Source organism: Protopterus annectens, chromosome 9.part0, assembly GCF_019279795.1.
Source record: "Protopterus annectens isolate FY-2018-M chromosome 9.part0, PAN1.0, whole genome shotgun sequence".
Taxonomy (NCBI): domain Eukaryota; kingdom Metazoa; phylum Chordata; order Ceratodontiformes; family Protopteridae; genus Protopterus; species Protopterus annectens.
Genome location: NC_056743.1, coordinates 1298042419 through 1298062011, shown reverse-complemented (window position 1 = coordinate 1298062011; position 19593 = coordinate 1298042419). Strand labels below are relative to the sequence as shown.

General features: G+C 41.0%; 1 protein-coding gene across 12 annotated transcripts in view; it reads right to left on the bottom strand.

Moving 5' to 3' along the window:
- The window catches only part of CAMK2B (calcium/calmodulin dependent protein kinase II beta), a 3372251-nt gene that overhangs the window by 2513188 nt on the left and 839470 nt on the right, over window positions 1-19593 (bottom strand). For all 12 annotated transcript variants that reach the window (XM_044084245.1, XM_044084244.1, XM_044084249.1 and 9 more), the window contains exon 4: window positions 8617-8671. In XM_044084245.1, the coding sequence (XP_043940180.1) occupies window positions 8617-8671 (55 nt within the window). The remainder of the gene's footprint in view (window positions 1-8616; window positions 8672-19593) is intronic.

Sequence of the window (19593 nt, the reverse complement as noted above, 5' to 3'; positions counted from 1 at the left end):
GTACGGCTGGGCTTATAATGGCCCTAGTGGTCATCTATGAATCTATACGACAATCTTCCAATATAAAAAAATATGAGTTCTTTGAAGTCTTCCATACGCAATTCCTAGAGCCAGATACAGAAAATCTGAATCTAAAACTTTTGCAATAGAAATGAGATGGCAAACATCTTTTAAATTTAGCTTTACCATTAAAGCTAAGCAAAGGAACAAGAGGCATCATGGTCTGAATGAATATCATTTTCAACTGTGCGAACTTGATAAAACAATTTAGAAAGAAAAAGAGCACAAGTCTCCAAGTCCCTTCTTTCTTTTGCAGCAGAAAATTCCTTGCATGAAACCTTCTGATCATCTCTCAGGTGGGTGTTGGTTCCAAGATTCCCCGAGATAAAAGAACTTCCTTGTCCATAGACAAATTTAATATTTCAGTTTTAACATTTGCAGAAAGATTTTGAAAACATAACCAAACAATTCTTCTCATTACTGACTTATGATTAAAAACCCTGGAAACATTATAATCAGTGTCATGAGGCATTCAGTGATTTTTCACCTCAAAACAGGGACAGTAACTTTTAAATGTTCTCAAAAGGCAGAAATGGAATCAATGACATACAAACCTGGTAGTTTAAAATTCTGAAAATTAAAGTGGCAGAAGAATAAACTTTCTTCCCAAATTTGTCAAAAGCGTTCCCATCCTTTTCAGCTTTAGCATTAGCCATTTTGTCTAACAGAGGCAGCTTTGGATAGGGAAAAATCACTGCAGAGTCTATTTTAGGAGTTGCAAAGTATGTATTTGTGAGTCTTGTGTAACCTATTAGACTTACTAGGGATAGGAGGTTGACTGTCAAGTAAACTACAAGCTCTCAGGAAAACATTCTCTAAGGCAGGTAAAACAGGAGGGACAGCTGCAGTTTCTGGAATATCATGCAGCACACATTTGCTGGGCAATAGGAATTTTATTTAATCCCACTGAAAAACTTTTTTGGTACTTGCGTATTATCGCAACCACATTTTCGAGCGAATGGTGGTTGCTTTCCCTTGTGTCAACTGAGACCGATGAAGTATGAGAAAACCTCAGACGCATGTTTTCTTTAATGTGTTCTTGTTTTTAGGAAGGTTTCTCACTTCGACATGAAAAAAAAAAATTAAGGTTTGAAAAAATAGGTTTCCCCATTTACTGCCAGCATCTCAAGATGTCAGTTAAGCAAGTTCCCCCATTCCACACTTAAAACACGTTCTGCGTTCCTTTTTCTCAGCCTTTGCCCTGGCAACGGAAAGCATCGGGAAACGAAAAGCCAAAGCAGTATACCCTGTCTGACTACTTACAAAGTGATCGGGAAAGGTAGTAGACTGTTAAACACTATCTTGGTGGGTTTTTCTTTTTTTTTTTTTCAGTTTGTAAAACGAGTACGGGCTTTCAAACGTTGCTTGCAATTTGTGGCTAGCTAATCCATTGGAGGATTAGATGTCTGACAGGAAGCAAAGACAATCAAGGGGATTTTCGAGCAGAAAATGGCGGCAGTACCGCAAAATCATTTAAACATCTGATTAACTTCTCTAATATAATTGATCCATAAAGTGAGACTAGCATTGGGGAATGAAAGGAAGTTAGCAGATGCAAAAGATTTTGCAGTACTGCCGTTTTCTACTTAAAAAAAAAAAAAATCTCCCTTGATTGTCTTTGCTTCCCATCAGATGTTCTTCTGATGCATGTAAAAGGGCACAGAGACTGCAGCTAGTTTCTCCAGTCAAGCCACCACAGAGTCAATGAAGAAGCAGCGGAAGAAAATGGTGACTGCTTTACCAAAGCCCTCTGTTTACAACCCAGCCTTACATCACACCTTAAAAATGTTTAAAATGGTGACTGCTTTACCAAGCCCTCTGTTTACAACCCCAGCCTTACATCACACCTTAAAAATGTATGAACTTTCTTGTAAAACACATATCAGACAGACCTTACAAGGTAAGACCAAACATCCGTTCTTAAATTTTACGTCAATTATCACAGCATGAAAATGTGGCTGCGATAAAACATAAGTAACCTTTTTTTTTCATTTTAAATAAAGTTTCTGAAAAAAAAGGTCTTCTGGAGGGAAATATGAAGTAATTTTTTTTCTCAGAATCAAAATATTCAGGTTGTGAAGAAAATGCTGAAGTACAACATTCTCCCTCCAATCCCTGCTCCTCTAACTGAAATTCTAAAAAGAAACAGCAAAAACTGATTACTTTGCAAATTATCAGTGTCCACTGAAACAGAAATAGGAAAAGCCAAGTTTTTTTTTTTTTTTTACTTTTTGTTTTCTTTTCCTGGGAAACTCCTTAGTAAGGGACAGACTCACAGTAAGCACACCATCCCAAGGCTCAGGCTCCTTTTCCCAGCTATGTGATAGACCTTCACCTGCCCACTTCCCCGAGGCCAACAAAAGTGGTTCTCCTTTACCCAAGAGGGCATCCCTACAGCCATAGATGACATGTCTATCTCCCAGTCCTTAGTGAATGTAGGTGCTACACCAGAGGGAACAGGGGAAAACAATGAGTAGTATGAAGAACCAAATTTAGCCACCGCTGAGTCATCCGTGAGCAGCTGAGGCAAAACTGAAGCCATCCTCGAACCCAAAGACTCCCCAACAACTTTCTTCTTCCTGCAGATGGGGGAATGAGGAGCCAAGGAGACTGGTAACTACTGTATGTCCAGGAAATAAACTTAAAAGAAAGGTAGCTGAACCTGAAAGGGTCAATAACTCACTGCCAGACAAAAAGATGCGTTTTTTTAGTTCCCAAAGGCACCAGTTCCTGTCCCCAACACAAACACTATACAAGTATATAAGTAAAAGTTAAAAAAAAAAGATTTTATACAAAACATTACCAGAAGTATCCATTTTAGTAAAAAAATCCTCAACCTAGGATGATAATTTATACAAAATAAGTTTCATAGCTCAAGTAATAATGCATTCACAGAAAAAAAAACACTAGATTTTTTTCAGAAAAATACAATAGAAGTTTTCCCCAACACAGGACATATATGCTCAGCTTTGAAAGATCACTAGTAAAACAAAATATTCCCTGAAGCCCCATAAGAGGAGAACATACTTCAGTGGCAAGAAAGATCTCAAGCTTTTGGCATTCTAACTACCTTTTACATGGAACTCTACTCAAGCTCAGTACATGGAAGGCATCCTCAAGCTTTGAAAAGCTGGCTAGTTTGGTCATATCTAGCCCAAATAGTGCAGGCTAGTGGAAGAGAAATCTAATGCTAAACATCAGATTAACCAACAAGGACTGAGGCTAACAAAATATTTAAAAATCCTCTTGGACAGAGCAAGAAAAGATTCTTCCCAGTTTATGGAAATCTTGAAAGCCTACAAACAGGAAGGGCTAAGCCAGGGCATCAGCCTGGGAGTCTACTGACAGATCCATCAGAAGCCAGGCACACACTTAAGGAAACACAAGATTTTTTTCTCCAGCAAGGTATTCATTACCATGGCCAGAACATTTTAGTAAATACCCTAATCAAAGTGAAAAATAAAAACTGTGACACTTCATATAGAAAGTGAACCAAACAAGACTGAACTGAAGAATCTTCCTATTTGAACTCCAAATGCTACTGTGCCAAAAGATATTTGTCATATAAAATAAATCATCCACATGTTCTGCTGCTTGCTACAGCAGCAGTAGCATCATGACCCCATGGAGAGTCATCATCAAGCATTTGATAAACTGTCCAAGTTCTCTGAAATTGTTGAGGTCCAAGATAGGAAAAAGTCTCTAATCTCCTCCATCACAAAAAAGGTGGGTGTAAACCCACCTGTATTTCTAAGAAGGGACAGGCTCTTTGATCTTTCTTAGAAATACTGTATGAGCCTGTTCTAACAGTTTTATGAAGACTATTTGGTCCCTGAATGGAGCAAGGATCAATAACAGGACCCAACAGTTTTACTACATGTTGTCTGCAACCATAATGAAAACACAAGTCTTGGTGGTGTATCTCAAAGTGAGAAAAACTCAGAGAACCAAACTCTTACAGGTTGTCCAGAAGTAATCAGCAGTAACTACTGACCCAGTAGAGTTATCTTTCCTGAAAGTTCAACAGGTACAGCAAAGAACTGCAGTACTGCCTAGTGCTTGCACACCTCATTCATTTTCCAAGGTGGCTGCTCAGTGCTTCACCACAAACAACAATGGACTCAGGTGACACTCATCTCAGCTTTTATCCACTGACAGTACAGAATACAGAAAGAGTACCTGCTAAGGATAATGAGATGAATTTAAGTGAATGACGCTATCAAAGTTCAACAAATTTTGGATTCTTTCCAACCAGCTTGAGATATTTTAGGCTTTTTCACTTCACTGACTCTCCCATTTAGCAGACACTTGCAGTGGGTTTATGACCCATTGACAGGTATACAACTCAGCTTCAGTAAGGATCCCTCCACAGTGGGCTCTGGCAATCTCTGCACCAAGATCAGAGGCTCTCAAGAGTTCCTTAAATGCTCCCTAACAGATGATGCATAGCTTCACTGGGTAACTCAGGTGTCTTGAGTCCTTCAGACTTAAACAAATGCAACAATTATCCACATTTCTTTCTTAGCCGAGATACTAAAACTGACCATTATATCTTGATGGTTAAAAAGCAGTAAACAAGTGGTTGCAAAAAAAAAGATGTCTGATGCAAATAAATTATATAAACACTTTATAGGAAAGAAGGAAGGAAAGTGACAGGGAGTGCATTGTTGGAAATAGGCCCTTATTCAGATTAAAAAAGGATGCAAGAAAGAAGCAGTCACTTTCTGAAGAAAAGGCTACCTTCAAAATAATTAAAATAACTTTATAATTCAGCTAAAAAAATTAACACAAAGTAGTAACTCTGACCACAGCAAGTTGTGTAGCCTCACAAATGTTAAAATACACTACAATTTCTACAATACACTGAGCTAAAAAACTATCAGCAAACTTCTGTGCATGGTAATTTAACATCAACTGCACCAGAAAGTGCTACTGGTCAAAGTAAAGATAAAGCAACAGATAACACAAACAGATATACACTTAGTACAACAGCACCTGTTTCAATAGTGAATGTGAACATTATTTTTCAGAATTTACTGAATATTAAAGTATTGCAAAATATGTAATTACGTTAGAAAAACATAGCAACTGAAGCATCTCTGAAGGCAAAGATAATATACAAGTAAATGTCAGAAGTGATAACCTGTAGTCCACAAAGTCAAAAAGGTGTTTTTTTTTGTGCTACACAGTTCTAGTAAATAATTAGAAAGCAAGTAACCCACATAATTTACAGTCCATGGAACCAGGTTATCCTGTATCTAGGTGCCACTGCTTAAACTATGCTTAAACACAGAGATCATAAACCTTCACTTAGTGGTGTGCACAACACAGACAAATGCGGCAAAAAATCAGAAAATTTTATTGAAATGTAATAGCTTTCATCTCTCTCCATTAGAGACTTCATCAGGACAAATATACAAGTTACGTGATATGTTTTATATACAATTTGAATCATCACATGATCACTTAAGTTGCCTCCCCATCTACCCATCTATGATGTATAGTGCACATTTATTATGAAGGTTTTTTTCTTTTGACTATTCTTTTAACACATTTGGTGAATATTTGTGAAGAATTTCACAGTTTTTAAGCAATTTTAAATACCTGTTAGACGATAATATGATATGGAGTAACAAGAGTTAACAGAAGGGGTGGCAACTTAAGTGATCATGTGATGATTCAAATTTTATATAAAAGATATCAGGTGACTTGTATATTTGTTCTGATGAAGTCTCTGATGAAAGCGCTTAACATTTTAATAAATGTTTGGATTTTTTGCCACGTTTGTCTGTGTTGTACATACCACTAAGTGAAGGTTAATGTTCTTGGTCTTTATTTAATTCATTTACAGCGCTAATTCTGTTATTTATGCTCAAATACAATAAGCATTCAAATAAAGTTCAATAGCACTCCTTCAAAATATTTGCTAGTACAGCACATTTCAAGAAGTAAGATCAGACTCCTTGTGAAGAACCCCACTGTGGAAGCTCCAAATGGATCTGACATGTTGAATGCTCAGATAAAAAGCTCCACCTTAAATATGCTTTTTTAATCATAGTTTGATATCTTGTACTACATTACTGCAATAGAGTCACGTTAAGTGCTTATTATACTATAATATGCTGTACCACAAAATACTCATTACAGCAGACTAGTCATACCAATGTGCTCTTGATTCCAGTTTCACTTTCTATCACCCAGAATATATCCACTTCAAGTTCCATTTATAAGGCTCACCACTGACAAAAGGAATCCGGATTCTTTCCATCCTTATTTGGATAAAATACAGTATATACTGTGAGAAACAGTTATCTTACATTGCCTCTGCAGCCTGACACTTTTTATTTGTATTCTTTTATCCCAGAATTGCTCTTATTTGCTGTAACATCTACGCATCTCCTAAAAATGTAAAAGAATTAAAAGAAACTAGCTAAATTATGGGTTATGTTATGCTAAAACTTTGCAGGTCTTCAGCAGTTGACAAACTCCCCACTATACAATAAGTGTAAGTGTTAAACTTGTCTGGCTTCTGCAATAGCTTTGTATGACTCAAATCATCTCATGTATACCCTCATAATGCATCAGTTCCTGTAGAATTAACATACAAATCTTCAGTTCTGAAAATTGTCATATTCTGAAATTTTTCTTTTAACTTATGTACAGATGTTTTCCTGCATTACATTATTCCACTTTGTTTCACTATGGTCTGGAGAAGGCCATACAGCCTCATCAACATCAGCACCACTGTCATCTGAATTTCCTTCTTGTAATTAGAACTCCAACATCAGAAGTTAAACCAACAACATGGACATCACTGTTATCACTAGAAAAAAACACCCCAGCCCTCAGAATGACATCAAAGGCTAGTGGACATTCCATAGTGAATTATATGGAGACACAGCATTACACAATGAAAACAGGGAAAATAATTGCAAACCATAATACGATCATGGTGAAACTACAGAAGGAGGCATTACAGCAATACAACAACCATGGAAGTTAGAAGAGTGACAAAATCACTTTAAAAAGTAGCTTCAACTTGAATATGGACATGGACTAAAACACTTATGTTAGTACTTTTATGATGAGGCCATTAGACTGCTATAGCCATTTATGAATTGATGGGATACAACTTCATATTCAGGTACTGCAAACATAACCTATGCTATGAATATTCAGTTATTCCTTTTAGTCACTGTCAAATACCTGCAACCAGAATGTGTTCTTTTACTCTGTTTAATCATCCCTATAAGTATATTAGAGGGTCAGCCCAGGTTGGAAGGTTCGGAGACAAAGCCAGAGAGGCACGATTATGTTGGTTTGGACATGTGCTGAGGAGGGATGCTGAGTATATTGGAAAAAAGATTCTAAGGATGAAGCTACCAGGTAACAGGAAAAGAGGAAGGCCTAAGATAAGGTTTATGGGTGTGGTGAGACAGGACATGCAGGTGGTTGGTGTGACAGAGCAAGATGCAGAGGACAGGAAGAAATGGAAACAGGTGATCTGCTGTGGCGACCCCTAACAGGAACAGCTGAAAGAAGATGATATATATATATATATATATATATATATATATATATACACACACACACACACACACACACATACACAGGCTGACAAAAATTCCTTCCAGAAACATCAGTTGAGTTGAAGGAAAAAATGCTGGAATTATCATGATTTGTGGAAGGCAAATAGTAGAAATGACAAAATGGAAAGCTGCTCAAAGCTTTCTGGGCACTTAGCAACATCTTGGTGAGACTATATGTTTAAAACCTCTAGGATAAGAAAAACAACAATGGAAGAAACAGTTTTCTTATAAATTAACTGTCTTTAGGTAGTATTTTCATAATGGGATCAGTCTATGGGCAAACAGCTAGAACAATTTAAGTGGTTCTGTGTGAAAGAGTGACAGACTAGGAAGACTGGCCGGGTACTGTAGACTGAATATAAGATTCATAACTACTTTTAATGCTACTAGTTCTGATATATACAGAAATGTGTTTTATGAGGCATACCAAGGTAATTTATTTCATATGAAGAGGTGGATGAAGGTCTTTGCTTTACTTATCAAGGCTCAATGCAACAAAACCTTTGAATACATGTATTTTCATACTTAGATGTTTGCTTGCCAGTATTTACAACCATAAAAGAAAACGTGGTTAATTCCCTATGAAAAACATGTAGCAAACTTTAAAACATTTTATTTTGACAAAAATGTGATGCCAAAGTCAATTAAGAAAACTCATAATAAATACAGAAAATATGTAGAAGCATAACATAGCAAAATGCAATTTATTTTGGCCCTCTGGCTGAATGAAAACTATATTTTTCCAAAATATGTGTATGTTTTTAACCAGATAAATGGACTGCTTCAAGGACTATTTTTTATCCAGAGTGTAGGGCTGTTCATCATGTTACCCATGTTTTTAAACTGTGCTTCTCTTTAAAAAAAGATCTTCAGTGAAGTAAATTGAAATGCTGGATGACAACACCTGAAGCAGTATGGCTTACATTACAACAGCATTTACTTTATTTTTTATATTTTGGATACTCACAGATCAAAGACTAAATAATGAAATCCTTCTTCTGAAATACTGTCATGCAGTCGAACTGAAACAAAGAAACAAAACAAAACTGTCAGTAAAGCCCCAATCTCAACATCCAACAAGTCTCCCAAAAATGTTAGCTACACATAGTGCCTAAATCATTAGCAAATCACTACAATCACAAAGACATACCCCAAATGTCACCAGTTAAATAAAGGAAAAAGTTGCTTTCCATCTCATCTGGTTTACCTCACTGTCAGGCTCACAAGCTCTAATCTATCCAATACTAACAAATGCCTTCCCTTTCGCAACAGACTGACCCATCAGCCTTCATTAAGTATCAAACATGTAGAAGTGTATTTTATAAATTTCTTCACCAAGTAAGCTTACTGTTGCGACAACTATATCACCCCTAAGTTAATTAAACTTTTTTTTCTAAGACAGAAAAGTGCCAGCCACTTACTGTGGTATACTACTGGAAGATACTTGTCAGTAACTAGAGCAAGATGGCACAGACGCCAGTGGAAAAAATGCAAGATTACTTCCTTTATAGCAACTGTGTGTTTTCCTCAGGCAGCTTGACAAAGGAATTCAATCTTTCAGTAGATCACAAACTGCAGCCAGATGTCTGTGACAATGACTTTAGAATGTATGAATTACTTAAAAAGTGTTACAATAGAATAACTCAATGTCCAAATCCATCAAGATGTTATATTTGGAGCTCAAACATAAAACCTGTGTATATAAATTGGCATATCTCCCCTCCTAAAAAAATCTCCACTATCGCACATTTAAATATGCTGTAAATAAGCAAATGCATGTATGCTTAAGAATGTAGTCCACAGAATATGACTTAGGAAGCTATTCTTTTTCTGCTGCAGAAAAGCAGGAAGTGGATCAAACACTTCTAGGTAAAGGATATTACAGTAGTGTTCTGGCAATACATCTTTTACAGCTGTGTGCCATATACAGACATTAAGTAGGACACCAAACATCATGTGCTTTTGTGTATGGGAGGGTGGGATGTACAAGGTGTAAAACTACTAGTCATGGAAAATCAATTGATCTCATTGCCAAATCTACCATTTGGTCTGGTCTGTTATGTCCAAAGAACAGCATGTCATAAAGGTTTGCCGATTTACAACTGGCAACAGTAGAGATGTCAACACTGGGAACATATCTGGAAGCAGCAACAGATCCTGCTTTACTCCTGGTTGAGTAAGCCCTATGCTTGTTAACTTTTAGTTATGTACTCACCATAACTTCAGATGTTTGGGATCCATCTCGCCTACATTCTGACTGATGGGCTCGGAGCCGATACCTCGGCTGCGACTCGGCACGCTTATGCTATAGAGCGAGGCCTCTAATTGGCTGAGCTATCTTTATCCCAGGATGCACCACCACTAATCCCCCAGATCTTGTTTGTCCGCATACATGCACACATGCACAGCTTGATTATATAACATTGTTAGATGTTTCAAGATGAAACAACAGGATTCGGACCTTCTGATATCCTCTGATCTCCAAGGAAGGGGGAAGGAGGGTGGGTTATTAGAATGTAGATGGATCCCAAACATCTGAAGTTATGGTGAGTACATAACTAAAAGATGTTATGTGATCCTATCTCGCCTACATTCTGACTGATGGGACAGCGTCCTAGCACCTAAATCCCGGGTGGCTCATTGGAAAACACTCCTGAGCACTGTGGAACCAAATGAAGCTCGTCCTCTAGATGCCACATCCAATTTGTAGTGAGAAATGAAGGTATGCGGGGAAGACCATGTAGCCGCAGCACAAATGTCACTAATAGCAAGCTTAGAATGAAATGCTACCGAAGTAGCCATAGCCCTTGTAGAATGAGCCTTGACAGAGGTGGAAAGCTCCTTGTTAGAATAAACATAAGCTTGAGTAATACAGTCCCTGATCCATTTGGCAATAGTGACCTTTGTGACCGCGTTGCCCAATTTGTTTTCTGAAAAGGACACAAACAACTGATCTGTCTTCCTTGATTGTTTGGTCCAACTGCCTGTGGACATCTAGTGTGTGGAAAATAAATTCCGCTTTATTGGAGTATTTTGGGAAAAAAACTGGGAGCTCTAATGACTGTTGCAAGCATAAAGTAGAACAGACTTTAGGAACGAAAGAAGGATTTGGTCTGAGGGAAACTCTGTCTGTATGAAAAACCAAGTACGGGGGTTTCACTGACAAAGCTTGAAGTTCTGAAACCCTTCTGGCTGAAGTAACTGCCACTAGAAAAGCTGTCTTCCATGATAGAAACTTTAAATCACAGGTAGCTGCCGGTTCAAAGGGGGAAGAAGTCAAGGCACGTAATACTATATCGAGATCCCATGGAGGTGCAGGATGAGAAACTGGAGGTCTTAATAGAGCAGCACCTTTCAAGAAGGTCTTACACAACCTGTTGCTCATTAAGGGTGGGTCTATGGATTCATGAAAATTAGAAATCGCTGCCAATTGTACTTTGATGGTAGAAACAGAAGAGCCTTGGTTGAAAAGAGAGGTTAGGAACTTGAGTACTTCTGCTACGGGAGTTGAAATGGGGTCCAGGCCCCAGAGTTGAGCCCATATAGCAAATCTTTTCCATTTGCTAGAATACAGTTTCTTCGTAGCAGACTTGTGGGCTGAAGACAATATGTGCACTACATCTGGGTCTAGTGCATGTCTCCTGACTATGGTTGGAAGAGGAGGAGCCAGGCCGTCAATCTTAATGTGTGTAGGGACTGGTGTAGTAGTCCCGACTGATGAATCAGTAGGTCTGGAACCTGGTCCAGGAACCATGGACCTTCCAGAGCATGTTTCCGAAGATAGGGAAACCAGACTTGACGAGGCCAGTAAGGAGCAATTAAGATCATCTTGCTCCCTAAGAGAGAAGCCTTCTGAATTACCTTGGGTAGGAGAGGAACTGGAGGGAAGGCATAAAGCAGGCCGGTGGGCCAAGGATGGACTAACGTGTCCATAGGGCTCTTCCCCGGAGCCGGGGTTAGGGAGAAAAAATCTTTGCACTTCGCATTCAGAGGAGTCGCGAAGAGGTCGCAGCACGGAACACCCCATTCGCTGAAAATCTGTCTTGTAATAGTCATGTTCAGAGACCATTCGTGAGGAGAGAGGATGGTTCTGCTTAACCTGTCGGCTATGACATTGGATTTGCCCGGTATGTGAGTAGCCACTAGGAAGCGTTTGGTCGAGACTGCCCATTCCCAGACCCTCATCGCTTCTCTGCAAAGAGGATAGGATCTGGTCCCTCCCTGCTTGTTCAGGTACCAGACAACTGACATGTTGTCCGAGTGAACAGCACGCCCTGAGGGAGGTAATAGTGAAGGGCTTGAAGAGACAGGAGTACTGCCCTCATTTCTAGGATGTTGATGTGGAGAGAGGCCTCTTCCGGATGCCATTTGCCCTGGACTGACCTGCCCAGGGAATGCCCCCCCCACCCCATCTGGGAGGCGTCCGTGGTCAAAGTGGCCGCCGGAGGAGGAAGAACAAAGGGTCATCCCTGATCCAAATTGGAGGACACTAGCACTAGCGAAGGTCCCGTCTGCAAGATTCTGTGATCCATATTAGATGATTGAGAGGGAATTCCTGAAAGGACCACTGAGTTGAAAGAAGCCACTGGAGGATTCTCATGTGTAACCTTGCCAAGGGAACTAGCAGAACTGTGGCAGACATCGATCCCAAAAGTTGCATGACCATTCTGGCTGGGGCTTTGGACCTGGGGAGTAAGGCTCGAACCTGATTTTGTATGATTTGAATTCTGTCTGCAGGTAGATAGACCCGCATCTGTTTTGAATCTATCTCTGCCCCTATGAATCTTATTCTTTGAGATGGCCTTAACACAGACTTTGGCCAATTGAAGGTGATTCCGAGGGAATTGCCCAGTGATGTTGTGGCTTGCAGGCTCCGTAGAAGTAGATGCTTGGAGGTGGCAGTTAGAAGCCAGTCGTCTAGATACGGAAACACCTGGAATCCTAGACTCCTCAAGTGAGCAGTCACTACTGCCAAGCATTTGGTGAACACCCTGGGGGCTGTGGTGAGACCAAAGGGCAGCGCACGGAACTGAAAATGACTGCTTCCTAGGCTGAAGCGCAAGTGTCTCCTGGACGTTTGATGTATTTTGATATGGTAATACGCGTCCTTGAGGTCTATGGAGCACATCCAAACACCTTTCTCCAACAACGGGAGAATGGTTTGTAAAGTGACCATTCGGAACTTGGACTTCTTGACTGAATGGTTTAGGTTGCTTAAGTCCAAAATGGGCCTTAAGTCCCCGGTCTTTTTTGGCACTAAAAAGAATCTTGAGTAAATCCCTAATCCGATCTGGTCTGCGGGGATCGGTTGGATGGCTCCTTTTTGCAGCAGTTTTGAAATTTCTATGGCTGCAGTATCCCGTTGACTGGGTGGCGGGTCCGGGATTCTTTTGGACTGAGGGGGGGGGACAACAGAATGGGATGGAGTAACCTCCGGCGATAATTCGAAGCACCCATCGGTCCTGAGTGATCCCTTCCCAGGCCTTTAGGTGCTTTGAAAAACGACCCCCGACTGGCTCCGGAGCAGCACAGTCGGGCAATCCCTCAGGGACTATGAAAGGTTGAAGAGCCACGAAAGGACTCGCGGTCTCCAGTGTTGCGGGGGCCTCTGCCGCCTCTGGGACGGCGTCTTCCTGATGAATTTCCCCCTCCTCTGCCTCTGGAGGGGGAACCTTCCTGCTGAGAGGGGTAAGACTTCTGCGATCTCCGGAACCACATCTTCCCTCCTCTTTTAGCCTTGGGATAAGGCCGAAAGGGAGTGGAAAATCATGCCCCTACGGCAGTCAGAGTCTTACCCTCCTGTTCACAGCGGGTAAGTGTGTCTTTCATCTTGGGCCCAAACAGGGAGGACCCATCAAAGGGGGCGTCGGCGAATGAAGACGAAGGCCTCTGCGAAATGACACAGGCGGAGCCAGGCTTGTCTCCGTAGAGCAATGCCTGTACCCGCCGCTCTACTCGCCCCTTCGGCCGCATACGAGATGAGCCTCATGGACGAGTTCGAAATGGATGACATTGTAGCCAGCTGAGATCCAACTGTCTGGGCCAGCTCCTCAGGCAGGTTACCTAAGAGGGTATCGGACAGCTCCTTAATCAGATCCCTCTGGAATCTCGTAAAGTGCGTCAGGTAGTTCGGAGACCTCAAGGTAAAGGCCGCTGAACTTAGGGTGTGCTTGCCGTACCGATCCATGCTCCTAGACTCCTTATTAGGAGGATGGACGGACGTAGAAGCCTCTGCTACATCCTGCTGTGCAGCAGATGCCACCACCATAGCATCCACAGCCACACCTTTCGTAAGGAACTCTCTATCTGGGGGTGCTGAAAGAAATTTGTTTGGACGAGCGGGCACCGGTTCCACAGAGTCCGGGTGTTCCCACGCCCTTCGACAGATCAAATCCAAGAGCTCGAAGGGCGGAGACACCCAGGAGGCGGAGGGCTGAGCCCCGAAGGCCTTCAGGAACACCGACTCATCAGCAGAGGGAGGTTTGGACTGCCAGCCACCTCGTTGTTTTAGGGCTTCCAGGATGTCTGCAAAGGAGACATCATCCGAGGACGACTTGGGGGACCCCTCTGCATCATCGAGATCGGTGTCAGATGTCAAAGACTCGTCAGGGGAGTCAACGTGCTTCCTCTTGCACGTTTTCTTCCTGGGAGGTTCTTCCGAAGAGGCTTCAGAAGGACCTCCAGGAGGGGGAGAAACCCCAGCGGGGGTAACCTGAGGCCCAGGGGCTCCACTGTCTGCTGACAGGGGAACTGCCAACGACCCAGTCTCCAAATGTAGGGAAGGAGCTGGGGAAACTGTGGAGGTAGCCAATGAAGATTTGGCTAGAGCACTCCTCATAGCCCTGAAGGCGGGACCACCAGAATCCTGGGAAGGTCCCCCCTCCGTGGCCACGACAGTGGACGGTACTCCCGCCGACGCACCAAGAGGGAGACTTGGGACCGAAGGTATCAATCCCGAAGCCTCCCCCCGAGGGCCAAAGGAAGAAGTCCGTGCACTGAACTCCGACCCAGGAGCCGGAGTTGGAGCAAGGGTCGGGCCTGACCCTAAAACCTCCACTGGTTCCGCCAACACCTGCTCCAACGGTGCCGAAGCTGTTGGAGGAGGAAGTACAGTAAGGGAGTGGACCATCGGCTCCGAAGCCAAATGGGCTGGAGCCGAAACCATCTTTTGGAACACCGGAGACTGGAAAAGTCGAAGGAGTACCCTGTCGATGTCCGAATCAGACATCCTGGAAGATCTCGAGGATACCGATCGGGCCCGAACCGATTTCTCCATCGGCTCCAAAGGGCTCGGGGACCGGCTCCGAAAGGACTCCACAATTATCGGCTCCGAGGAAACCTTCAAGGAAATTTCCCTTGGCGCCGATAAGGACTTCGGCTCCGAGGGGGAAGTGTCTGAGCCGATGACCCTTATCGGCTCCAATATCAGTGGAGCCGATGAGGGTGACCGCCTCGATGCTCCAGACCTCGGCTCCGAAACCAGAGGGGTCGAGGCTGGAGGCATCGAGGCAGACCATTCCGACCTCGGCTCCGAAGTCCGTGGAGCCGATGGAGAAGTCTGCTTACCTTTTTTAGCCGTCGGTTCCGACTGACTGGTCGGAGCCGGCGCTTTCCTCTTCTTAGAAGGAGATGGAGAGGAAGATAAAGCCTCCTCAAAAGAAGGCTTGATTAATCCTTTAAGGATTAATTTGTTTTTCCTCTCCTGGAGGACTCGGGAGGAAAATGCATGGCATACACTGCACAATTCCTGGAGATGTTTGGCGCCAAGACAATAGACGCACGAGGAGTGGTCGTCCATTGTGGACATTTTGAACCCACACCTCATGCACTTTTTAAACCCGGAGGGTTTATGTTCCTTAGACATAGTTGAGCAGAAAAAACAGACCACAACAGTAAACTGTAAAACAGTTTTAAGACACAGGTACAAATAAGTATGCTCGTACTCAGAATATTTTAAACTGAAAAACTTTTTTTTTTTTTTTTTACAGAAAAAAAGAAAAGGGAAGAAAACAAGGAGGGTCAAGACCCTCTAACTCAAACGGGTACTTGACCCACACACAACCACTAAAGTAGTTAGTACAGGGGAAGGCCCCTCTAACTTAAACGGAACCTTCTCGGACAGGAAAAATAAAGCAAAATTCAATAAAACAACAAGAGACACACTCGTACACAAAAAATAGCCGTTAAAACAGCTTTTGGGTTGAAAAGAGATAACTACTGACAGGAAAAGAGACTATTAATATAGTACTTAGCCCAGCCAATGTTGAGACCACGTCCAAGCTCTGTAAGCGGCAAACGAGATCTAGGGAAATAGTGGTGGTGCATCCTGGGATAAAGATAGCTCAGCCAATTAGAGGCCTCGCTCTATAGCATAAGCGTGCCGAGTCGGAGCCGAGGGATCGGCTCCGAGCCCATCAGTCAGAATGTAGGCGAGATAGGACCACATAACATCAAATGCTTGACTACAATCTGTTAACAGAATCCAAAGCACTAAACAAACTGCAAAGAGCCCTGCCTAACTCACCCTAATCCCACTGGTAAGACTACACATTAAAAATAAATCCACGGGATCAGGTTATGCATTCATTTTTTTTCAACACAGCAACTGAAAGCCCTTTAAATATTCAGGGAATGCATTCACGTCTTTCTATGGGAAAATGTTCTGTACAACAAATGTTTCATGTCTTCTCAATACATAAAGAGAAAGAAAAAGACTTACATTTTAGGGCAGGTCATGTACATGTCAGCGTACATAATTTACTCTGCCAATGGGGAAGCTTAGGCAAACATGTTGGCTCCAAATCCTGCTGCTGGAACAAGCCACAGAATGCCTGTTGTGTGCCTTGCATACCCCATAACCAACAAAAAGAGAGAAACTAAGGAAATAGGCTAAGGACCACAAAATGGAACCCATCCAAGTCCCAAATCAGCGAAAAACAGCAGAACGTTGGATCAAAGCAAAACTTGAATTCCAAATTGCAACGAAAAATTTAAGTGCAAACATACAGTAGATAAGTGGTTTCGTCCCCTCATAGGAACACCATCAGATAAATTAAAAAAACAACATCCACTGATTAAAGTGGCAACTTTCCACTAATGCATATAACTGGCTCGGTCTGAATGAACAAGCATCTATTTCTTGTCTTTTAAAATGAAAAGCTTTACAATGTTAAACATTTTTATACTGAATTTTAGAGTTTTTTTATCTGTGTATTCCTGTAGTTTTACACTTAATATTTAATAATGATGTCTCCATTATTGAAACATTACTTAACTGTAAGGCACTGCTTTTAACATTTTATGATTAACCATTGGGGTTTGTGTTGCATTGTGTGGGTACATGTCCTGTTTTTATGAATGAAAGTGCTAAGCTTTTCGTTTTCTGGTATTATTGCTTTAAGAACAGCTGATTGTGATTTGTGGGGGGGGGGGGGGTTGGCTGAATGAGCGCATCTGATTTTTTATTTTGAAATTAAGTGTTTATTTTTTCAGATGATGTTTTTAACTTATCTGATGATGTTCCGTTTTATAGTCCTTAGCCGTTTTACCTAGTTTATCTTTCTTTTCGTTGTTTGTGGAGTTTTTTATGGTGCAAGGTACTCAGATGGAATCCAACTCCTAGATGTTGTTTCCTGAAAGGGAGAACATGGACTTAAGTGAAACTGTCAGTAATTTAACTTTATTACTGTAACAAATATCACAAAGTTGATTCACTAATGTCACAGCAAGCTATTGGCTGGCGTTACTTGCCAAATAACCCCAGTATTCATAAAAATGTGAATTCTTCTCTCCCACAGCAGACACATTCAAGTAGTTCCTTTTTGGTGTCGTCTGTCAATGTGAGTATGAATAATACAAATAATGGTTCTGTTTTGAGGAATACCTCTAGGAACGGCTCTAGCATGAATAATGACTTTCTTCAACTTCCAGGACTTAGAGAATGGTAGAAAGCCAATATTTGGACTGATGGAATACAGGACCAAGGTGTGACATCACTGGATGAACACGCTGACGAACTGGATTACAAGTACTACAGCTTGATAATGCTTTCTTTATTGAGTCGATTAAGGCTAATATCATTCTGAAGGGGTTGTGTACATGGCATTTTCCAAATGGACTTATTCCCGGGTCTGCAGTGCATAAAGATCTTCTTTCCCTATTTGACCATCATGGGAAGGAATATATGGAGCTGATCATCAGACACAATAATATGACTTGAAAATCTTAGTGGTGAGATTGAGCAACTTAATAATCTTATTACCTGGGAAAATTCTTGACAGTTTTATATGTGAACATATATGCATTTTTTAGAGTATTTATCAGCAGGTCTACATTATTAGAAATTGGAAAATTAAGAAGCTGAAAATGAATAAAAAGGACTATATGGACAATAGAGCATACCCTGACCCCCCACAAGCCCACATTTGGAGTAACAGATTTAATTCTACTCCTCTTGACAAAAATATTGACTTGGATGGGGAACCATAATGACCTGCACAGGATCCTATGCATAGCTCCATGGATTTGGACCAAAACAGTTTTTTTTTTTTTAGATGAGCAGGAATGGCCCCATCTTGAGACGAGCAGGAAAGGCCCCATCTTGAGACATTCTAAACGGATTCGGAACTTGCAGAACAAACAATAAAACACCTGGAACCAACAGAATACATGGAATCAACAGAGGAACTTCATTGATTCACAGGAACAAGGCAATTTCAAAAACAACCGGGCAAACTATTACAACACCAACCCCATTGGGCCCAGCAGGAGAGGGAAAGGGGGCATTGGAACAACATGAGCAGGAATCACTTTTAAGTCAAAGACATGTGAATGGCTCACTGGAGAACAATGTGCTTTATATTCCACCTTGTGTTATAGTCAAGATATCCAATGATGATGTTTCAGTGTATAATTTTCATCTTTTAAAGTGGTTATGGAATGTTGTGATTTGTTATCCCATGGCCTTTCCTTCGTTCTGAACAAGCCAATAACCATAGCTAACACACCTTGTGAACTTGAAACTTCTTATACATAAATTAAACCATCTACTATTGTTTCAAGATATGGACAATATAGTTCATCCATTTAAAATTTCAAGCTTATATAATCTCCCTTACCTCCCCCTTTTGTCCTGTTTTGAGAAGATTTCCAAAATGGACATATGGGATCAATTTAAGACGAAGGTTAAGAAGACATTTTTCATACAATTTGAACAGAAACTTGCAAGATTGAAGAAATTAAGAAATAACTGTAATGTCAGGATAATGCAACCTGACAAAGGAGGGGGACTGGTCCTGATAAACAATAATGACTATCATTTGAAAATATTAAGCATTTTTGAGTCACCAGGTTATGAAAAAGTATCTCTGAATGAGTGCAACATTGCTCATCATAAAATTAAGAATGATCTTAATGATTTATTCACTGAATAATCTATTACTATAGATGAATTTTTTTAACAGTCCTTTATCCAAAAATTCCCACCATGTTTGTTCTGCCCAAAATACACAAGAACATCAAGCAACCACCTATGAGACCCAGTGTGGATGGGAGAGGGTCTATTACACATCCTCTAGCTAAATTCCTGGACAGTCACTTGAAATGTTTGGTAGCACAAGAGAATCGTGTTCTGGGAGTTTTTGCAGATAATTAATGAACTACTCTACAAAGATTCTTATACATTTATTACCATCAATGTCTGGGATTTATATTCTGTCATTCCACATGAACTGGTCAGAGTGGTTTACTGAAGTGTTACAAGAAAAATGAATTGTACAGGACTGCATAAATGTTTATGAAAGCTTTTTAGAGATTGTGTTAAAAAACAATTTTATTAAATTTGGGAATTAACTTTATATACAACATACCGCTGTAGCAATGGGGGCCGTATGTGGTGGCCTACTTGCAAATATTGTTATGATTGAGTGGGAAAAGAAATTTATCT